The sequence below is a fragment of the Sorex fumeus genome, unplaced genomic scaffold (assembly GCF_029834395.1).
Source record: "Sorex fumeus unplaced genomic scaffold, SorFum_2.1 ptg000011l, whole genome shotgun sequence".
NCBI classification, from domain to species: Eukaryota; Metazoa; Chordata; class Mammalia; order Eulipotyphla; family Soricidae; genus Sorex; species Sorex fumeus.
The window spans coordinates 5,772,606-5,793,518 of NW_026606068.1; the positions used below are offsets into that span (position 1 = coordinate 5,772,606).

Genomic DNA, 20,913 nt, shown 5'->3' on the forward strand with positions numbered 1-20,913 from the left:
GCCTGTGTCCGTGGGGGCACAGACGCGGGGCGGGAGGGCCCGGGAGGCACAAACTTTGGGCGGGGGGCGGGGGGGGGGGGCGGGCGCATGATGTGGCAAAGCAACAGGCCACTCGGAGAGGATGACGGCACAAGGCCGCTGCTCTACTTGGAATAAATAGACGGCGTCTGTTACTGTCCGGAGAATAAATACAGGTGGGGCAGAGCTGGTGCCGGGTGCCCGGGGAAGGTCCGGCTGGGCGCCTGCCTCCAAGCCCGGGAGCCCCGGCGCCCTGAGCTCCGTCACTGCGGTCCTGCTGGGCGTCACCCCTCATCTTAGCACCTCGGGGTCCCTGGGGGTCCGCTCCCTGGGACACAGCCGGTGTGGGGGCCGGGTCGGGCTGCCCCGGGGCTCGGGGACGTGCAGGGTCACCTGCCCGTGTCAGTGTCCGGCAGGCTGGCCGCGGAGTCGAGGGAGCACAGGAGGCGGCGGGCGGTCGGCTGGAGCCCGGGGCGCGCGTGTGGCCGCGTGTCACTGGTACAGGAGGTAGGCCTTGAGCGGGGCGGGCAGGGGCAGCGCGTGGATCTCGGCCACCCGCTCCTTCCCCAGGGCCAGGCGCACGGCGCGGCGACACAGGTCCATGAGTGGCAGCGGCTCGGCTGGTGGGGCGGGAGAGACAGGACAGCGGTCAGCGCACGCTGGAAGCTTCTGGAAGACACACACACCCCCGCAATCGCGATCCAGCTCTGCCACGCTCCACAGCCTCTCTGCTACCAACGCACGCACACACTGGGCCTCGGCAGGGCTTGGGGTTTCCGGTGGGTGATGACGAAGACCCCCCGGGGATGTCACTCTTCGTCCGCACCGGACAGAGGGAGAGCGGAGCGGCGGGGTCAAAATCATCTGCTTCATGGGCTGGAGTGATAGCACAGCGGGTAGGGCGTTTGCCTTGCACGCAGCCAACATGGCCAACACAGGTTCGATTCCCAGCATCCCATATGGTCCCCCGAGCACCGCCAGGAGTGATTCCTGAGTGCATGAGCCAGGAGTAACCCCTGAGCATCGCCGGTGTGACCCAAAAAGAAAAAAAAAACACCTGCTTCAGGCCTGCACCCCGACCCCCTCCCACCAGCTGCAACGCCCCCCCTCCAACCCCCAGACCCTCCTGGGACCCCAGAGCTGGCAGCACAACGCTTCTGCCCTCGAAGCAGCCTGGTCTCATCCTGCCTGGGGCAACCAGGACAGATGTCCCCAAAGCTCCTGCATGGAGCCCCCAGGCCGGGGGGCGGCGGAGGGAGTCAGCTCCAGGCAGATGGGGGAGGGGGGTGAAGCTCCTCTCCTCCCTCTGGGAGGGGGCTCAGCCCCAGCAGGAAGAGAGGGGGCCCCCTACCCCCACCGCGGCCTGCAGGGGAGGGGGCGTCACTGCACCCCGGGTGCCCTTGCAGGCCTGTGAGAGGCCAAGGTCTGTCTGTCCCCTGGCCTTGGCCCAGTTCTCTTCCTTTAGGGGATGCAGCAGCTATTTTGTGCCTGTGGGGATGGTGACCCCACAGTGGCAGCTGGGGCAATGGGCTTCGGGGGTGAGAGTCCAGGCGGAAGGCCACCTCGCACCCACCAAATGACAGCACTGCCATGGCACTGACGGGTGAGCGGGCCGCGGCCCACCCTGAATGCCCGTTTAATAAGGGGGGTAGGTTTGACGTGCCCTCAAGTCCTGCTGTGCCAGAGGCAGTTCATAGGCTCGAACTGGAATGGGGTCGGTCCCCGGGAACCCCAATGATCGCCCCGACTCTGGGGTCTCAGACACCAACACTGTCCGCCTGGTATTCCTCAGTCACAAGGCCATGGGCCAACGCTCTGGACAACCTCCGGCCCCGAACTGTGGTCTGGGATCCCAGGCCCCTGATAGGCCTCCCACACCCTAGCGTTCTGGTCCTGGCTGGGAGGAGCCCAGCTGCAGGTTTCTAGGAATGCGCGTGAGGGCAGGCGGGTGCTGACAGCCGAGAGCTCGGGGAACGGGGCTTTGAGGAACGGGCAGAGTCTCTGCATTTCTGCGGCCTGTTGGAACGCGCATGACCCCGGTGCCCTCCCGGGCTCCCTGGCGTTGCTTGGGCAGATCTCAACTCCCCACGTCAGCCTCCATCAGGGGCCAGACGGAGCCTGGGGGGCCCAGATTTCTCTGGCCTTTTCAGAGAAAAAAAAAAAAAAAGGACTTGGTTTCCCCCGGCCACATCCCTTCTCTGAGCCAACAGCCAGGAAGGACCCTGGCTTGCACGCAGACCCCCCTGCCCCTGCCAAGTGCCTGCTCCCTGGGGCTGTGGGGGTGTCACAGGGCTGGACAGAGGCTCTAGATGGGCCCCACGGTCCCTCCCGAAAGCAGCCGTGGGAGGAAGAGCCTCATGAAACGGATTCTCGGAGGTCGTGGGTGGAGGACGCGTCCTCGGTGTGGCGGCCCCGACGCCCGGCCCAGCGCCACGCCCCAACCTGCCCCCCGGGAAGGAGGCCTGAGCCCAGCCCCAGGGCCGGACCCCGAAACATGCTCTCTCCCCCCACGGTGCTTCTCCCCTGGGAGCACCACCCCCGGCTGAGGTGCCGCCATGTGGGTGAGGGCCCCCAGGAAGAGGGGCCGTTCCTGAACCCGCAATTACGGCAAACCACACGGCACTTGTCTGGAAGCTGCAGAGGGAGCGCCTGAGAGTGCTGGGCTGCAGGGGGGCCCCTGAGGGGGAGGCGGGAGAGGGAGGCAGAGACACCCGGGAGAGAGGGGGCCGGGAGGAAGAGGCTGGGGGCCACGCTGGCACAGGCTCCCCCTGGGCCCCAAGAAGTGGGGAGACCCTCGATTGCCCCGGCAGCCGTGGGAGCTGGTGGGGGAGGGCGTGGCACGGCGTGGGTGACGTGGCAAGGGAGGAGCCTGAAGGCATCGACCCAGAAGCCCACTCCGCGTCGGATGCTGGGAAGGTTCTAGATGCTGGGCCGACTCCCAAGTCAGGGCCTGCTCCCTGGGGGCTCCTAGTGTCAGGGGAGGCTGACCTCTGCCTGCCCCGGGAAGGAGAAGTCCCCAGGGCCCCCCACGGGTGCACGGGACCCCTGACAGAGGAGGGCGGGGGCCGCTCAGGAGACCGTTTATACTGTGGTCTCTATGTCCCTGTGGGGGGATGAGCGTTCCTCACACCGGGAGGATCTCCAGACCCTCCGTGGGAGACGGGTGTTCGGAGGGTCCACGCAGTGAGCTGGGGTCTCAGAGGAGGACCCCCGGGGCTCAGGAGCTGGGCGGACACAAGCCCACGATGCCAAGACCACCAGGAGTAGGGGGAGGCCTGGGAGAGACCCCCATCGTGCTCAGAACGCCTGCCCACCCGCCCGTGTTCACACATCCGTCCTCCAGGACTGTAGGAGCTGCCTGGGCGGGCTCACCTGTTCCTGTGACCCCCAAATGATAAAGTCCCACCCCTGCAGGGTCAGGGTCACTGATGATAGGTGCCTGATGGGGGCCGGAGAGATAGTACAGTGGGGAGGGCACTTGCCTTGCACACGGCTGACCCGGGTTTCCCGGTGATTCCTGGCACCCCATATGGTTCCCCTAGCACTGCCAGGAGTGATTCCTATGTGCAGAGCCAGGAGTGACCCCTGAGCACTGCTGGGTGTGGTCAAAACAAAAAATAATTAAAAAAAAATACGGGTTCTGATGGACACTTCCCATCCCCGGCAAGGCCGTGCGCATCCTTGTCGCCTGACCTCTGATGTGGGTGCACCCCAGGGCTCTGTACCCCCCTCAACCCCAGGGGAGCCCATCCAGGCTCACAGCTCCTTCCCCCCACCCTCCCACTGCTCTCCAGGGAAAGTGACACTCTGCTGCCTGAGCTCAGTTCCGGCCCACACGCCCCCTCCCCGGGATTCCCGACCTCATCTCTGTGAACAGACCCCCTCAGGAGACGAGTCCCAGGGTCCAGGCGAAGTCCCCGGCTCTGAGAGAGGGGCTGTCATGACCGAGGACCCTGGATTTCACCTAGTAGGAGAGACCTAGTCCTCGAGGCTAGACCCTCGCTCAGCCACGCCTGGCTACCATGCCAGAACTTCACTGTGCGTAGATTAAACCTGCAGGTCACGGTCACGGTCACGGTGCTCCCGTTGTTCATCAATTTGCTCGAGCGGGCCCAGTAACGTCTCCATCATGAGACTTGTTGTTACTGTGTCTGGCATATCGAATACGTCACGGGGAGCTTGCCAGGCTCTGCCGTGCGGGCGAGATACTCTCGGTAGCTTGCCAGGCTCTCCGAGAGGGGCGGAGGAATCGAACTCGGGTCGGCCACGTTGGCCACTTGTAAGGCGAATGCCCTACCACTGTGCTATCGCTCCAGCCCTGCAGGTGAGTCTCCAAAAATAAATGAGGCCCATCAGAGACCATCCATCCACTATGCATCTGCCCAGTGACCCACCCAGGTCATCCCTCATCCCCCTCTTCCACCCATCTACTCACCACCCACGCCTCTGGTTCGGCCCTCAACTCACCCACTCATTCCTCCACTCAACTACCCGATCACTCACCCATCTATCTATCCGCCCAGCACCCACCCACTGGTCCGTATACTAATTTATCTACTGTCTGTCTCTCTAATCACACGCCCCTTCATCCATCCACCCACCCACCTACTCATCCCTCTGTCCATCCACCCATCACCCACCCACTGGCCCATCGACCCACCCATCTACTCATCCATATACCCACCCATCTACCTCTCCAACCCTCGTTTACCAAGGCAGACACGCGTATATGCACTGATCTACCCACCCACTCATCCGTGCGTCTACCCACTGGCACCTACTCATTCATTCCCCCACTGGGCCGACTAGCCATCCAATCACCCACCCCCCACCCTCCCCGCTTCATATTCCTCCATCCCCCAACTCGTCCATCAGGGAGGCGCTGCTGGAACCCAGCCCGACCCAGCGAGGACTCCTGATTTCGCCAGACAGAGGCAACTGGGAGCTGCCACTGGGAATCTGACGGTCCTGGAGGTCCACCCCGAGACACTGGACCCCGCCAGGCCCTGGGGGTGGAAGGACTCTCCCGACGGCCGAGGGGACACTCACGGTCAAGCCCGTTCAAGTAGCGCATCCGGATTTCGCAGTGACCCCACACGGCACTCACGACGGGGTACAGTTTTTTGCCCTTGAGTCCCCGGAAGGCCACTCCCATGTACTGTCCGTCCACGATGAAGCTCAGGGTGCCGTCGTCCATGTCCAGGGCCACCAGGAAGGAGTCGGGCACGATGAACGTCTCCTCCGGCTCCAGGAAGGCGGGGTACGTTTTGCTTGGCTGGTTCTTGCCGTCGTGGTAAAGCCGGTTGCGCCCCAAGTCCCAGCCCCAGGACTCGTGGTTATTCCCCACGAGGGTCGTGTACCCGACGGAGTGCAGGGGGGCGTCGGCCGTGGCCACCCCCACCACGGCGTGCGTGCCCCGCTGCCTCATGGCCCACGTGATCTGCCACACGTGCAGGCCGCGCGTGTAGCCCACCTTGCCGCGGATGGCGTCGGTGCTCTGGGCCACGGGGTGCCGGTGGAAGAGGAGCTTGTCGTCCTCCTTCACGAAGACGTTGAGCGAGCGGTCGTCGTTGTTCCAGGAGTGGCGCAGCTGCACGTCGTAGGGCACGGGGGGCATGTCCAGCAGCAGGTCCAGGCGGCTGGGCTTGCAGTAGTCCAGGCCCTGCAGCTCCTGCTTCAAGGGCTGGTACGCGGGGTCCCTCATGTCCACGGTCTTGATGCCCCCGGTGACCTTCTGACCCATGCTTGCCGGCGCTCTCCCCTTGCCAGCGGCCCCCAAGCAAAGTCATCAATCGCGGGGCGGCGGGGGCCGGTTTCCCGATCAGGCCCCCACCGGGCTCGGGGAGGGAGGGGGGCCGGGCCAGGAGCTTCAGTGGTCAGCGCCGCCTGCTGGAGGGAAGGAGAAGCAGGCGGGTTAGCAGGGCTGTGGGGAGAAGGGCACACTGGGGGGGGGGGGGGGGGGGGGCTGCTCTCTGCTCCTGTGGCACCCCGCGTGGACTGAGTGGAGAGGGTCACCCTGCGCCTTGCTCAGGGGCCGCCTGCACAGGAGATGGCGTTTGGGTTTCTGAGATAAACTTGGCTGAAAGAAGCTTTCCATGGCCACGCTCCCCGCGCCCCCGCCCCCGGGGCTGCACAGTGGGGGTGCTGGGCGGGACACATGGCCTCAGCCCAGACCAGGGAACCAGCTCCTGGGGTGCAGCGAGGTTCAGGCAGTCAGGTGGGGGCCGCAGAGGAGCACAGGCCCTCCTGTGCTGGTCACAGGGGCCAAGAGCACAAGGCCCCTGGGACAGGATGACCCAGTGGCCCCCAGGACCAGCTCGGTACAGTGGGGAGCGGTGAGGACAAGTGTCCGCTGGGCATCTGGGAGCCTGGAGCCTCGTTCCCGTGGGGTGCCCGGACACTGCTCTGTCTCCCGGTCCCTCTTGGCTGTGACCCCAGGGGACGGGCCTAGGGGCTGCTCTCCTCACCTCTCTGATGTCCGCAGGCCCTCAGCTCCCCCCAGGCAGGCTAGCACCCCGGAGCTGAGTGTCCCCTGCAGCTCGGGACCTCCCCCGCAGGCCTCACACCCCGGGCCCCCCAGGGCAGCCCTGCTGGCCAGCTCTCAGGCCCACTCACTGGTCGGCATCTGGACACCCCTGGGCGCCAGGCATGAGGGTAGGTCTGGGGTCCTGGGGTCCTGGGGGCTGCTCTTGGCTTCCCCCTAGCCCTGACCTGTTCTCCTGCCCCTCAGCTCTGAGAGTGAGGAGGCTGGTGCAGGTCACCTCTAGGGCAGCCAATTGCCCAGGTGATGCCAGGGTCACTCCTGAGTCCCCTGTTGGCCCACCCTGCGTCCAGGTTAAGGACACAGCTGGCACTTCCTTCTCCACTTCCTGCTGTGCCCACTCAGCTCTGACCCGGCCGTGTTGGGCGCTGCCACCTCCTCTTGCTCCGTCTGGCATCAGCGTGCCCGGGAGCACGGCCTGCCAGGTCTGGGGATGGTACCTGCCTCTGTGCCCCACCACCCTGCTGGCTGCCAAGGGCACCCCCAGGCCCTCTGAGACGGGGTCCTGCTTCCCCAGGGCTGAGACAGGTGCCCGGCAGCCGAGCCCTCCTGGCATGTGAACACAGAGAAACACATGTGAACACAGAGAGAACACACATGTGAGCACACAGGGAAGAAGAAATGCGTGAACACAGGAAGAGAACACACACATGAACACACAGAGAGAACACACGACACACGCACATGGGAGTATATGAGCACAGGAGAGAACACATGCTCATATGAACACACAGGAGAGAGTCTGCGTGAACACACATGAACATGTGAGAGAGAACACATTTGTGAAGACAGGGGTGTGTATGCAGGCAACCACACAGGCGTGTATATGCCTATGAAGACGGAGAAAACTGCACGTGGGCACATGTGACAGCACATGCATGGGGAGAACGTCTAGAACGTCTACGTGTGCTCTGTGGAGGAACGTTGCACGTGGGAGAGTACTATGAGAACATGTGTGTGTGAAGACGCAGGCAAGAACTTGTATGAGGGGCTGGAGTGATAGCACAGCGGGTAGGGCGTTTGCCTTGCACGCGGCCGACCCGGGTTCGATTCCCAGCATCCCGTATGGTCCCCCGAGAACCACCAGGAGTGATTCCTGAGTGCATAAGCCAGGAGTAACCCCCGTGCATTGCCAGGTGTGACCCAAAAAGCAAAAAAAAAAAAAAAGAACTTGTATGAGCACTGGTGAGAATGTGTGTACAGATGAGGAGAACATGTGAAACATGTGTGTCGGCATGTGGGGTCAGGTGCTTTGTGGGGCAAACACGGCTTCTCATGGCCGCTGCCTGTAGCCCCCTCAGGTGCAGGGCCGGCACCAGGAGGCACTTCCTGGAGACCGTTTCTCTGGCGGCACACTCAAGTTCAAGGAGGGCCAAGGGGAAAGGGCTCGAGTGGGTGAGGCCACACGCAAGCACCTTCCCATGACACGGGCATCCCCCGTCCCCCGCCCCCCAGCACAAAACTGGGCAGAGGTGACCCAGCGCCACTGAGTGACCTGTCCCGAGTCCCGGGGCAGAGTCACAAGTGGGACAGTCACAGCCGGTACCACACCACACGAGCCCCGCCACCAGCACGGGGGCAACGACACACCGTGTCACTCTGTCCAGCCGCCACGTTGAAAAGGGACAGTGGCAGAGAAGCACCTGGGAGCGAGGGCAGGCCGGAGGCTGGGAGTAAACTATCCCCTCGGGGTGTCTGTGTGCAGACAGAAAGGCCTAGAATCAACACTGAGCCTCGCCTGGGTTAGTTCTGGAGGGTGCCTGAGGAGGGTCCTTCAGACACGCTTCGAATCCCAGCGCTTTGTAAAGAAAACACCAGAGGTGCCCACACGAGCATCGGGGCAAGAAAATACTGCCCCGTGCTCGGCTCGCGGAACCATCTGCCCTCCCACCCCAGCAAGTCCTAAACGCTTCCCCACGCCCCCCGTCTACACCCGCACATCTGAGGTGACATGTGCAGTTCACCCCAAAAACACGCAAAGGACCCGCCGTGCACAGAGCAGCCTCCCACATAAAGGGGCGCCCCGAGAGGGTCGTGTGAACTCCACGGTGAGCTCTCCCACACTTGCTAAATCACAGATTCTCATTTTCCCAGCAGAAAGCGGAGTCAGCGATCCGGGGGGGCTGGGGGGGGGCGGGCTCAGGCAAACAGGATGGGGGGCGGGCGCATGGCTCCGTGCTGAGGCCCAGACCTTGCCTAGGGATATCTCAAAGGGCCAGTGCATCCCCGCTCCCCCTGCCCCTGCATCGCGTGGCGCCCAGCAGACCCAGGTCTGGGCCTGGCACTGCCAATCTGGGCCGCACAGCCAGGCCAAGTACCGCAGCCCCCAGGAGCACTGCCTGCGAGCACTCCCCCTCTTCAGCTGAGACCAGCGAGCGTGCTACGGCCTGGAGCTCCCTGGGGTCCCTCCAGTCGTGGCCACGACCCTCTGTAGTGCCACTCTGCCTCCCTCCCCAACACTCTGGGCCCATCAACGGACGCGGGAGCCCCACCTCTTCTTCAAATCACACCCGAGCCATCCATCATCCCAGACCACACAAGTCGAGTGAGTAGGGATGTCTTGGCGGGGCCCCAGGGGAGGGGGGCGGGGGCGGGGACGAAGGAGAGGGGTGTGGTGGGGCCCCTGAGAGCGCACCCCCTCGGAGCTCAGTTCCCCACGCGACCTGACCCAGCACAATCGGCCCATTGTCTGGACCCGAGATGGGGAAATGCACTTCAGGATGTGGAGGCCTGTTCCTGAAACGTCCTTTCACCTGGAGATCAGTCTCCCCAGCCCCCGCCTCCCCAGGGGCCCCTCGACCTGTTATTACGGCAGCTCCCACCTCCGCCCTGTGCTGTCAGCTAATTAAGGGGCACACGGGCTTCACGGGGGGTGCGCGGGACGGGCCCAAGCCTGGCCCTGGAGCCCCTGGCAGAGGGGCCAGGAGACAAATGCCATGAGCTGACCCCCTACCTGCCCCCGGAGGGTGGACAGACCCCACGGGTCCTCTCTCCAGCAGGGATCGACAAGGCTGCCTCTGCCCGAGACTCATCACAAAGTTCCAGATCTTTCTGGAAAGTTCCGAGGAGGAATTTTCAGGAGAAGATCCCACATGGCCTAGAGCTCAAGCCTCAGCGGCCCCCCAAGGGCACCTGCTGTGACCCCAGCAAATGGCCCAGAGGCCACCCAGCTCCGGAAAGCGGTGAGCGCGAGGGTTCGAGGCACCCTGCTGGGCTGGCACGCACACGCAGACCCAGCACAGAGGGTGCAGCTGTCCGGGCGGGGACGGCCAGTGCCCGCTCACACAGGTGACAGAGAGCAGCAGCCTTCGAGCCATGTGGCCAGTACCGGCTGTGGCCCAACGTCACCCACCCTGGCACCTGTGGGGCACCTGTCCAATGGGAGGCCCTGCCTGTCCAGGTAGGACGGTGCCCCCTCAAAAGGGGCAGGCAGGAGCGGCCAGGAGCAGCACCTTGGCTGTGTCTATGCGGGGAGACCCTCGGTGCCCCTGGGGCCCCTCCCAGCCCTACCTGGTGGATGGGGGCCCCCGGTGAGCTCACGCCAGCCCCGAGACCAGCCCGGTGCCCCTTTCTGAGGGGCGGCCCTGGAGGCGGCCCAGGGAGAGGGAGGACAGTGGCGCCCGGTGCTCCAAGGGGACTGGCCAGAACACGCCACTCCCTCGGCAATCTGGCCTCTCCCGGCCTCTTGGACCTGTCTGCCAACTGGGGCAGAGAGAGGCCCTGGCGTGGCCCGTCCGCCCTCAGGAGAGAAGGCAGGCGGAGAGGAAGAGCCTCACGCGGGCATCGGAAGTTTGGAGATGCAGAGAGGGTGCCCTGCACCCGCCTCCGCCACCCCCCCCCCCCAATCAGCACTGCCCCACGCGGCTCCGGAAAGGTCCCTGCCAGCTACATGCCCATGGAAGGTGGTGGCAGGCACAGGCTCAAGGGCCCCATGCACGCCCCCTCCCCGCCAGCAGAACAACACCTGAGGGGAGCAGGAGCTGAGGCTGAGTGGCAGAAGGTCCCAGGTTGCGAGCCGCACGGATTCACCAGCCTCGGAAACTCGGGTGAAATAATCCTGTGGATGGAAGCCCAGAGCAGCGCGGCAGTCCTCGGGCTGGGGTGGGGGGCGGGTATCAGACAGCCGAATGATGGGGGGGGTGCGTGGGCAGCCCTGGAAGGAGCCCCCCGGGCGTGGAAGGGATTCTAGCCCTGCGCCCTTGATTCACAAACCCGCCGTTGAGAACAGCCGGGCTTGAGCCCGCTTTCTGGTTTCTTGCTCTTTTGCTTTGAAATGTCACCAAGGCTCGATCATGAGACGCTCCAGGCATAAGTGACAGGGATGGGCCGGGAGCAGAGGGTCACTGGCAGGGGGCTATCCCCGCTCCTGCATCCCAGCCGTCGCAGTCTCGGATGGGGGTGTCCCCTGGGGAGCAGCTTCCTGGAGCAGCTTCTCCTGCTGACCGCTACGGCCTCCCACACTCGGATCCGCCACCCCACGGTCTACTTCCGGTCACAGACAGACATCAGTGCCAGTGACCTCCGGTGTCCTGGTGCGGGGCCAGCTGTGCTGGGTCAGAGGAGACATGAGGTTTCGGCACGACACACCATGCAGAGACTGTCCACTACGTCCACACTTGTTGGTGGCTCTGGGCTGGGCAGCGTGTCCCTGGGCAGCCTTGGCCCCATTCCCGGGAGGGCGGTGGGGTTTCTAGAGGCCAGGGAGGTGCTTGGACAAGGCAGTTGGGGAAAACAGGATGGAAACTGGGGGCCAGAAAGACAGCACAGCGGGGAGACCACAGACACAAATGTCGCCTCGTGGTACATGCAGGATGGGCCATCCAACCCTTGAGCACTGAAAAAGAAGGTGCTGACCCCAGTAACCATGTAGCTGCAAAGGTCATGGGCCTCGACATCTGTTTGTGTGAAAGAGCCAGAGGAGGGAGCAGGCTGGTGTTCTTACTGCCAGGCAACTGGAGCGGGGCGGGGGGGGGGGGGGGTCATGGCAGGGGATCATGCAGTCACCACTGAGCTTCCTTCTTTAACACAGTGACTCTCAGGCCCCAAAGAAAAAGAATCCAAGTGAGAAGGGGCGGAAGCCGTGCCCGCCTCCACAGCGCACGTCGGGGAGGGGTGCCAAGCCAGAGAGGTGCCTTCGAGGACCCTGCAAAGCCCCGCCTACTTGGGGAGTAAGGCGTCCTCAAGAGCCTGGCCCCTGCCACCCAGATCTTGGCCCCCGCATCCTGCTCCCCGCACCCCTTTTTTTTTCCTGAATAAAAAGTGCAGAGCTGGGAGTTGGCAACCCCACCACTTCCAAGGGCTGCCTGTGATCAAGTTTCTCTAGAAGAATCCAGCTTCCGCCTGCATCTGTGTCCACACTCGCGGGGGGGATGGGGGGAGGGCAGGGTGGACATGAGCACACGGGAGAAGCCAGGTCACATGCATCGCACCCCCCAGTGCCCACCTGCCCCTCTTCCAGTCCAGAACACGCACATCATAGCCCAAGGCCATGGGGCCACTGGGCCTGCGTGGGGTCCTGCTGGGGGCCAGGAGGGAGCAAGCACCCCCCAACTCACGCCAGGACCACCATGGCTGGTCCCCCACTCCCTGGGGCCAGATGTACCCACGTGCCCCTGTGCAGGGCCCACACGCCCACTTCCCCGAGGGGCTTCCCTGCCCCTCTGAGAAGCACCAGCTAAGGTCCACCGGTCACTCTGGGCTTCCCCGGGGTCCCCTTCTCTGTTCCTCGGCCCCTGAATGCCACCACAAGGGACAATGACTGAAGACCAGTGATCCCTGTGGTCAGTTTGGGGAAAGAAAACGCTCCCCTGGGGGGCTTGAGGGGCTCCTGAGGAGAACCCACGAACCCACGGATAAGAATCCACAGAGCGGCAGGGCCCAAGAGATGGGCTCACGTGCTAGTTACACGTTTACATGTATATGTTTACATCATATTATACATATGTAGTGTTACATTTATACATAATGATATTCTATACAATATATAATATATAGTGTTATTGAAATGGGCTGGAGCGATAGCACAGCGTTAGGGCATTTGCCTTGCAAGCTTCCCATCTGGCCGGGCCGGGTTCGATTCCTCCACCCCTCTCGGAGAGCTTGGCAAGATACCGAGAGTATCTCACCGGCGGCAAAGCCTGGCAAGCTCCCTGGGACATAGTCAATATGCCAAACACAGTAACAAGTCTCACAATGTTACTGGGCTCGCTGGAGCAAATCAATGAACAGGGAGGACAGTGCTACAGTGCTACAGTTATTTAAATATATTTACATTATTCTATAATATACAGTGTCACATTACATCTATTTGCACTATATACATATAGTATTACATTTATTGTTGATTTGGTTTGGGGGCCATACCCAGCAGTGCTCAGGGCCTCCTCCTGGCTCAGTGCTCGGGGATCACTCTTAATGGTACTCGGGGGGAACAGTGCTGGGGGTCAAACTGGGGTCTGGGGCCAGAGTGAGAGGACAGCAGGTAGGGCGTTTGCCTTGCATGAGGCTGACCCGGGTTCGATCCCCAGCATCCCATGGTGTCCCCCAAAGCCCCGCCAGGAGTGACTCCTGAGTGAGAGTCAGGAGAAAGCCCTGAGCACCACGCGGTGTGGCCCCAAAGCAAGGAGCTTGTCCTTATCCGTGTCCCACCTCTGGTCCAGGTGCTGCTAATGTAGTTTTGACAGCTCCCACTCTGAATGGCGTGCAGTGCTCCAACAGAAGAGCTTGAGTCTGGGCCAAAGGAAACTGTCATATGGTTCCGGCCACCTCTCGAGCCTGCCCCTACGTGGGACTCGGGCTTGCCACAGGAGCCCCAGTCCTGCGCCACCCCGTGCTGTACAGCCCCTGGACATGCCCCAGCCGGGAGGGGACCTGACTCCAAGCACCCCCGGGGCTCCCCCAGGGCCCCCTCTGGAACTGCCTGTCTGGGCTCTCCCGTTCCACAATCTGTGCATCCCTGGGCTTGGAGAAATCAAGATGGATTTTTCTTTCTTTCTTTCTTTTTTCTTTTTGGGTCACACTCAGCGATGCTCGGGGGTTACTACTGGCCCATGCACTCAGGAATTGCTCCTGGTGGTTCTCGGGGGACCATATGAGATGCTGGGAATCGAACTCAGATCGGTCATGTGCAAGGCAAATGCCCTACCCACTGTGCTATCGCTCCAGCCCAAGACGGATTTTCAAATTCTCATTTCCCGCATCCAGAGCGAGCCCGGTCAGTGGGAGGCTGTCCCGTGACACACAGCGGGTCCCCTCTGGGCCGTCTTAGGCCTCTGCAGCACTGTGGAAGGGCCAGCACCTGGACGCAGGCAGGGTCGCCCAAGGCCTCTGGAGGGCACCTCCAGGACCCAGGAGCCAGGACAGGGCAGGCAAGGGAGGGAGGAAGACCTCTGTGTCTCGGAGACGGGACGAGGGGCGAAAGGGATGGGAGCACCGTGGATGAGTCAGGTCGGGGTAACAGGAAGTACGGGGGGTAGGGGTGAGTGAGCAGGGTGAGGGGCTACCCAGTCACGGGCAGGAAGGAGAGAAGACGGGCCGGAAGCTGTCCTCCGTGGGACAGAGGCCAGCACAGCGTCCCACAGGGCAGCAGCGCCAACTTCCTAAGCGCCCCTCCAGGTGCTGGGTCCGAAATGGGCTGAGGATGCAACCTGGACCAGGGCTGGATGCTGAGGGTCCAGAACATCACCCGAAGCAGCAGACCCTGTGGTGCTGGCAGGCCACATCTGAGCCAAGTGGGGCCGGGATAGCGGAAGGGACGGGGACTTTTGACTCAGCTCTTACACCAGCAGCTGAGCCACCGGGCTGCTGGCGTGAGCCCTGAGGACCCCGGGGTCCACCCACACCTCTTCACCACCCAGCGAGGCCCTCCTGTGCCCTCGGGCACTGTCTGCCTGTCCCAGGTTTCCGTCCCCACCACCAAAAGCGCTTCATTACTGCGGAGCAATATGTGCCCACAGAAGCGGCCAAAACCAGGCCTGACCTCAGAGGTCCTACTTGCAGGACAGGGCAGCTCGGAGGGGTGGCCCTTGAGGGCCAGCCCCCCAAAGGGAAACGAGACAGGCGTGAGGTCCCGCGCAGCCCTGACCTCCTTCTGCCAAGGGGACACCCTGGAGGTGAGGGGCACGGGCACCTCGAGGACCATGCCCCTCTGCTTCTAACTCACATGCCCCGTGGCCCCAGAGAGCGGCCGTGCCTGGCCGGGACAGTGGGAGGCACCTCGGGTCCCTCTGAGCCACAGGGCAGGGGGGCCTGGCGGACAGTGACTAAGCAGCACCTTTGCCACCAAAGGTGCCCATTTGCTTAAATAACGGGGTCCCGGGGCCTGTCCCTTCTCCCAGAGCAGCCACGTGGGCAGCTAAGGACGGAGCCCGAGGCGAGAGGGGAGGCCCAGAGCACCGGCTCCTCTGGGTGGCCTGTCCTTCTCCCAGTCCCACGGACTGCGGACAGGCAGGTCGGGGCCCTCACAGACCTGGAAGTCCGTGGTCACTGCGGGTGTGGAACGATCTGGGGGAGTCCGGCCCACCTCCAGGCCCTCCCGCCGTAGGTCTCCCTTTGGGCAGCGGCAAGCATCCCGATGTTAGGGAGGAAAGGAGGATGGAGAGAGGAGGGAGGAGGCGCACAAACAAGCCTTCCCATTGGTTAGCGCCTCATTTACATGCGCAGTCTGATTGGTCGGCCTCACAAACCCTCATCAGCATAAGGCATGCACGAGCAGCGCGTAGCCAATCAGATGGCAGAAATAGCTAAGGGGCGGGGATTACAGTTACCGACAATTGGGGGTGGTCTCTGGTTAGGCCATCATAATATGCATAAGCCACCTGATTGGCCATCGGCCACAGGTCATAGGGCAACTGCTGCCACATTCCCCGCCCAAGGGTGGGTCTAAAGCCTGTGCCCCTAGGCACGTGGCAGCCTTGGGGCAGAAAGAGCAGAGTCAGGGGTGGCTCCTGGGGAGGCCTCAGGAGAGACCCGCGCGCCCACGTGGGGGTCCCTCAGCCCGTCCCCTGCCCCAGTACACTCCGGCCGCCCCCAACACTGGCGTTTCTGGGTTTCTGCTCTGGACTGTGAGTGCGCGACATAGGGAGACGCTGTTTCTGGGGTGCACGTATGTGGGGGGGGCGGGGGGGGCAAGGCTCCTGTGCAGGGGGTGGGATCCAGGCCTGGGGGTGCAGAAGCCCCGTTTGGGGATGGCTGGGACGCAGACCTGGTCACGTGCCCCATGAGTCCCTGTCATTTGGGGTGAGCATACGTTTGTGACAAGTTTTTTTTTTTTTAATGATTTTTTTTTTTTTTTTGCTTTTTGGGTCACACCCGGTGATGCTCAGGGGTTACTCCTGGCTCATGCACTCAGGAATCACTCTTGGCGGTGCTCGGGGGACCATATGGGATGCTGGGAATCGAACCTGTGTTGGCCTTGTTGGCTGCGTGCAAGGCAAACGCCCTACCTGCTGTGCTATCGCTCCAGTCCCTGTGACAAGTTGTTTGAAGATAGAAAAATTGTTGAATGAAGGGTGGCCAGGCCGGGGACACCACCCCTACACATGCTGGCTGCCCCCAGATCCGGTTAACACTTGCCTATGGCAACTGACCGGGCTTGCCGTCACCCTGGTTCAGTGGACCCTGGTCTGTGGGGCCCGTGGCTGCCTTCTGGTGTTTCCCAGGAACATTCCAGAACTCCAGCTCCCCAATAGGTATCTGGGAGACCTTGAGGAGACCCAAGGACCAGTGGTCTTGGGCAGGGTAAGGGCCTACTGAGCTGGCCTACGTGCTTGGGACCAGGAGTGACCTGGGCGCAGAGGTAATTGTGGGGGAGTTTGGGGGTACATGGAACCCCTTGGACAGCTTGCAGTGGGAGACTCGGTGCTGGGGAGGCCTGGTCAGACCTCGAGGGCCCCCAGTGTTGGAGGTGAAGGCTGACTGGCACGGTGGGAAACACTCATTCACAGAGAGATAGTAACACAGGGACAGAGACATGGGAACGGAGGACAGAGGTGCCCTCCCCTCCCCCTGAGAATTCTGTGCCCCAAACCAGGGATGTTTTGAATTAAGGCACAAGCAGATGGGGCAGGCCAGCTGCCAGCCTGAGGGTGCCCACCTGGCCTCTCCTTCAGCTTTGAAGTCAGGGATGTGCTGGGGCCCCGTCAGCCCACAGCCCCCAAGAAAACAAAGGACTGGAAAAGATGCGTTTACCCCAGTGGCCAGGAAGCTGGGCAGCTGGTATCCAGGAAGTGGTGATCTTCCCGCGTGAGGGTGTGGAAGTGGGCTTAGAGTAGGGTATGGAGTTCTCAGACGGGGACCCCCTCCCCCACGGGTGCAAGGAACCAATCGGGCCATCCCGTGATCGCTCTGTCCATGCTCGCTGCAGACCAACACTGACACGGGCTGGCGCACCCCAGGGTCTGCTGCCCTCCTGGGCTACTCCCACTTCCTGTGACCACCCCGCCCCCACCCTGAGGAAGCTGGCCTCGGGCACCAGCACTTGAGGGGCTCTGCCAAGGCCGGGGCCCAATTGATATTCTGAGCTGCTGTAAAGCATCTCTCCACAAGCCCAAGGCCCAAACCCTGACCACATCCTTGACCTTGAAAAGCTGGTTTCTGGGATGGTGGTCATCCTGCCTGTCTCCCTGGACAGTTCCTCTTCCCACCCCTTAAAGACGGGGGTCCATGAGACTCTGCCCCCAGGCCTCCCCAGCTCTCAGGGCTACTGGAAGCACCTCGCCTAAACCCAACACCCAACAGTTATAATGGCAAAACTGGGCTGTTCTTGTTCCCCGAGGGTTATAAAAGCTCCCTCCCCCCCCATCTGCAGTTCCGTCTCACTGCCCCACATCAGTGCCTCATGCATGTACATGCCCCTCCGGATCTGCCCTGATCTGCATCTGCTCTGGTCATTCAAGTCATGATCACCCACCCCACCAGGAGTCCCCATACGGATGTCCCCAGCCACAGCACTTCACTACACCAGCCCACCCTCCCAACTTTCCGAACACCCCCGCTGATGGGATTCAAGCAATAGTACAGCAGGTAGGGTGCTTGCCTTGCATGTGGCTGACCCAGGTTCGATTCCCAGCATCCTATGTGGTCCTGTGAGCCCGCCAGGAGTAAGTCCTGAGTGCAGAGCCAGGAATAACCCCTGAACATTGCTGAGTGTTACCAAATAAATAAATAAATGAATGAATGAATTAATTAATTAAAAACTCACCCCATTTAGAGTTGTCACCTGGAAAACAATTCAGACATAAGACACCCAGTTCTCAACCCCCCAGAGCCAACACTGATTTCTCAGTATGGTCAGAATTGCTCCCGACATTCTCCGTGCTCCCCAGACACCACAATCAGAGAAGAGACAGACATGCACACACACACATGCGTGTGCATACACACACACACACACACACACACACACACAAGTCCCCAGAGAAACAGAATTCACAAGTAGGAGCCCCCTCTGTATCCCACTTCCAGGATTCGGGGGTCCCCACTTATGCTGGGAAGCTCGGAACCAGCTTGGTGGAGCCGGTGAAGGCCCCGGGGTTCCCATCCCACTCAAGCCCGGGGTCCAGGCACCCGCATGAGGGTTCAGTAGCTGCCACTTCCTGCTGGAGTCACTGGCACGAACCATGGTGAGAACAGGAAGGGGGTTTGGACTGCACTACACGGGGGCTCTCACCAGCAGGGACTGCGAGACAGAAGCCAGTCACAGACAAGTAAGGAGGGTCACTTCTCAGCAGGGTGACAGGAGGCACTTGAAGATGGTAAGTCAGGGAGGGGACGAAAGGTGCTGGCAGGAGGGGACAGAGTCTGTGAGTCACACACTGAGAGCACTGGACACTGTGGCCCTGATGCTGAACCTGGCCACGGGCCCAGACAATGCACATGTCGCCCTAGTGGCCGCCGAGCACCCCTGGGAATGGCCCCCAGAACAGCTAAAATGGTTCTAAGGGTTTGGACTGAATGTGTGTCCCCCCCCCCCCCCCCAGAGATGTGCTGGAAGCTGCGAGTGGCCACACCCTCCTGCAGCATCACGGCCATCCTTGCGGTCTCCCTCCAATGGTAGCTGTCCTGACTCCCACCAGTGGCACCATGGGCACCAAACGCTGTCCCCACCCCAACCTCAGTCCCCTCTATCCCATGGCACTTTCCGTGAACATGTGATCGAAACAACTAACCGACAGCCAACTAGTTAACTAACCATCCAAGAATCTAACCAACGAACCGACCTATTGACCAACCACGCAAGCAGCTAACCAATCAACCTTCTAACCAAGTGAGCAACTAGTCAGATGACTCGCCATGCTGGCAGCCAGTCAACCAATTGACCAACCAGCAAGCAACTAGTTAACCAATAACCAATAGCTAGCCATCCAACAACCAACTAACCAACCACAGGCAACTTACCCAACAACTCACCAGCCAAGCGATTAACCAACCAGCTAAACAAGCAAGCAAGCAGTCAGCCAGCCCAGCAACCGACTAGTCAAGCAAACAACTCACCGAACATCCGGGCGCTCCAGCAGCAAACTGACCACAGGGATGTCCCTTTCCATCCTGTGATCCCTGTTGGACTTGAAGCGACGGGCAGGGAGGCCAGCATGGAGGGAGAAAGGCACCCGGGGCCTGAGCCGTAAGCTGAGACATGCAGGCCACTGGCTTCCTCTCTGTTCCGAAACTCAGACAAGAGCCATCCATATGCTTGGGGGCTGCTCCCAGTCCCTGGCCCACCAGCGCCGGCATTTTCCTCCCTGGATCTGGGAGCCAGCCCTGGAACCAACGCCAGGAGTCCCACTGTGACAGGCCGGAGCGATGCCGCCAACAGAGCTTGCCAAGTCCTTCCCTACGAGCACGTCCGCACACAGCCCCGCTCTCCAGCCTGGGCTTTCAAAGCAGAGGGTCCCCTCCAGAGCCACTGTCCACCATCCGAACAGTCCTTCCAGTCCCTGGCCGGCCACATGCACCCCCCCTCCTCGGGATCTCCCTGCCTCTCCCTCCAGCTGTCACCCCCATTCTGGTCCCAGTGGAGTACACGGTCCCCATCTCCCTTCTCCTGCTGGCGGGTCTCTCCCGGCCACTAGGTGCCCCTCTCCGTGCCCTTGGAGCTGCACGGCCAGCCTTGTACCCATCGCCAGCAAACCCCAGGACCCCAGAGCACACAGGCCGGCCCCTGCGGCCCGGGATGGAGACTTGGGCCTCAGCTGGGGCCTTCTGACTCCCAGGGGACACTGGGTGGGCACAACGGGCAGTGAGTGGTCATTCCAGCATCCACGTTGGGGAAGCCCAGGAGGCTGGTAAGGAGCCTGGGGCATCCAGGATGACCCACGACCCAGCAGGCCAGTGCCCGCCCGCTGCAGGGGGTGTGTCTGGGTGAGACCAGCCCGCAGTGACTGGGCACCAGGCAGGGGAGGGGCACCCCCACTCCACCACCGACTCCCAGTGTCACTCCCCCAATGAGACATTCGGGCTCAGGGGCCCGTCGGAGAAGAGGGAAGAGCGGGGTCCGTTCACACTCCAGAGATGCTGGTCTGAGCTTGGGGAGCATCTGACCCCTCTAGGGTGGCCGGGCCCAGTAGGGGCCCCGCAGGACGAAGGCTGGCCCCCTGCGGGTCTTCAGGGATGTGGGGTGAGGGGTCCTGGGGCCGGGCCCTGCGGCGTGACTCAAAGCAGAGTAGGTGGCCTGCTCTGCCAGAAGTGGGGTCCCGTGAGTGGCCACTGTGAGGGGTTCTGTGGGCCTCTGTGGGGTTCATGCACCCCCTCCCCAAGGGCCAGAAATTCCCCAGTGGAAAATCCCAGATCAGATCGGCGTCTGGGAGGGGGGCAGGTCGCTGGGGCTGGTTCTGAGCCTCGTTGGGCCCACCCTCTTAATCACGGTTCAGAGAGCTGTGATTGGAGGGGCCCAGCTTGGCCCCCGGCCTGTTTTTGTAAATAAAGTTTTATTGGCACGCAGCCTCTGTTGACACACTCTGTCTGGCGGCTTCCCCATCCCCACAAAGACAGACCCAGTGGTTTCCACAGAGGTCAGATGGCCACACAGCCTAAATATTTACTCTTGCCCTTCTCAGGCTGTCTAGACAGACAGTGTCCACCAGGAAGACGCGGGGACCAAGCCTTCTCCCGAAATGCCTCCCTGAGCCCATCGCACCGGGCCCAGCCTCACATCCCCATGGCAGGGCTGGACTGGCACAGGGCAGTGCCAGGGTCCTGCTGCTGTCCATCCCGTGTCTCCCCCTTGCACTGGCTCTGCCTTCCCAGGCCCCCCCAGGAAAACCCCCCTCCCATCGTGAACCAGCACCCCCTGAAGGCAGAGGTAAGGCACTGCGTGGAGAAGCAGCCGACCCCGCACCCCAAGACACACGCCATGC

The 20,913-nt window shown here is 62.1% G+C and overlaps 1 protein-coding gene across 1 annotated transcript in view; it reads right to left on the reverse strand.

The window, feature by feature from the left end:
- Positions 1 to 265: 265 nt before the first annotated feature.
- SPSB1 (splA/ryanodine receptor domain and SOCS box containing 1) overlaps positions 266 to 20,913 on the reverse strand; it is a 39,007-nt gene continuing 18,359 nt past the window's right edge. The window contains exons 2-3 of the mRNA XM_056110994.1: positions 5,068 to 5,907; positions 266 to 638 (exon numbers count right to left, since the gene is read on the reverse strand). Coding sequence (XP_055966969.1) covers positions 511 to 638; positions 5,068 to 5,761 — 822 coding nt within the window. The 5' untranslated portion in view covers positions 5,762 to 5,907 and the 3' untranslated portion in view covers positions 266 to 510. The remainder of the gene's footprint in view (positions 639 to 5,067; positions 5,908 to 20,913) is intronic.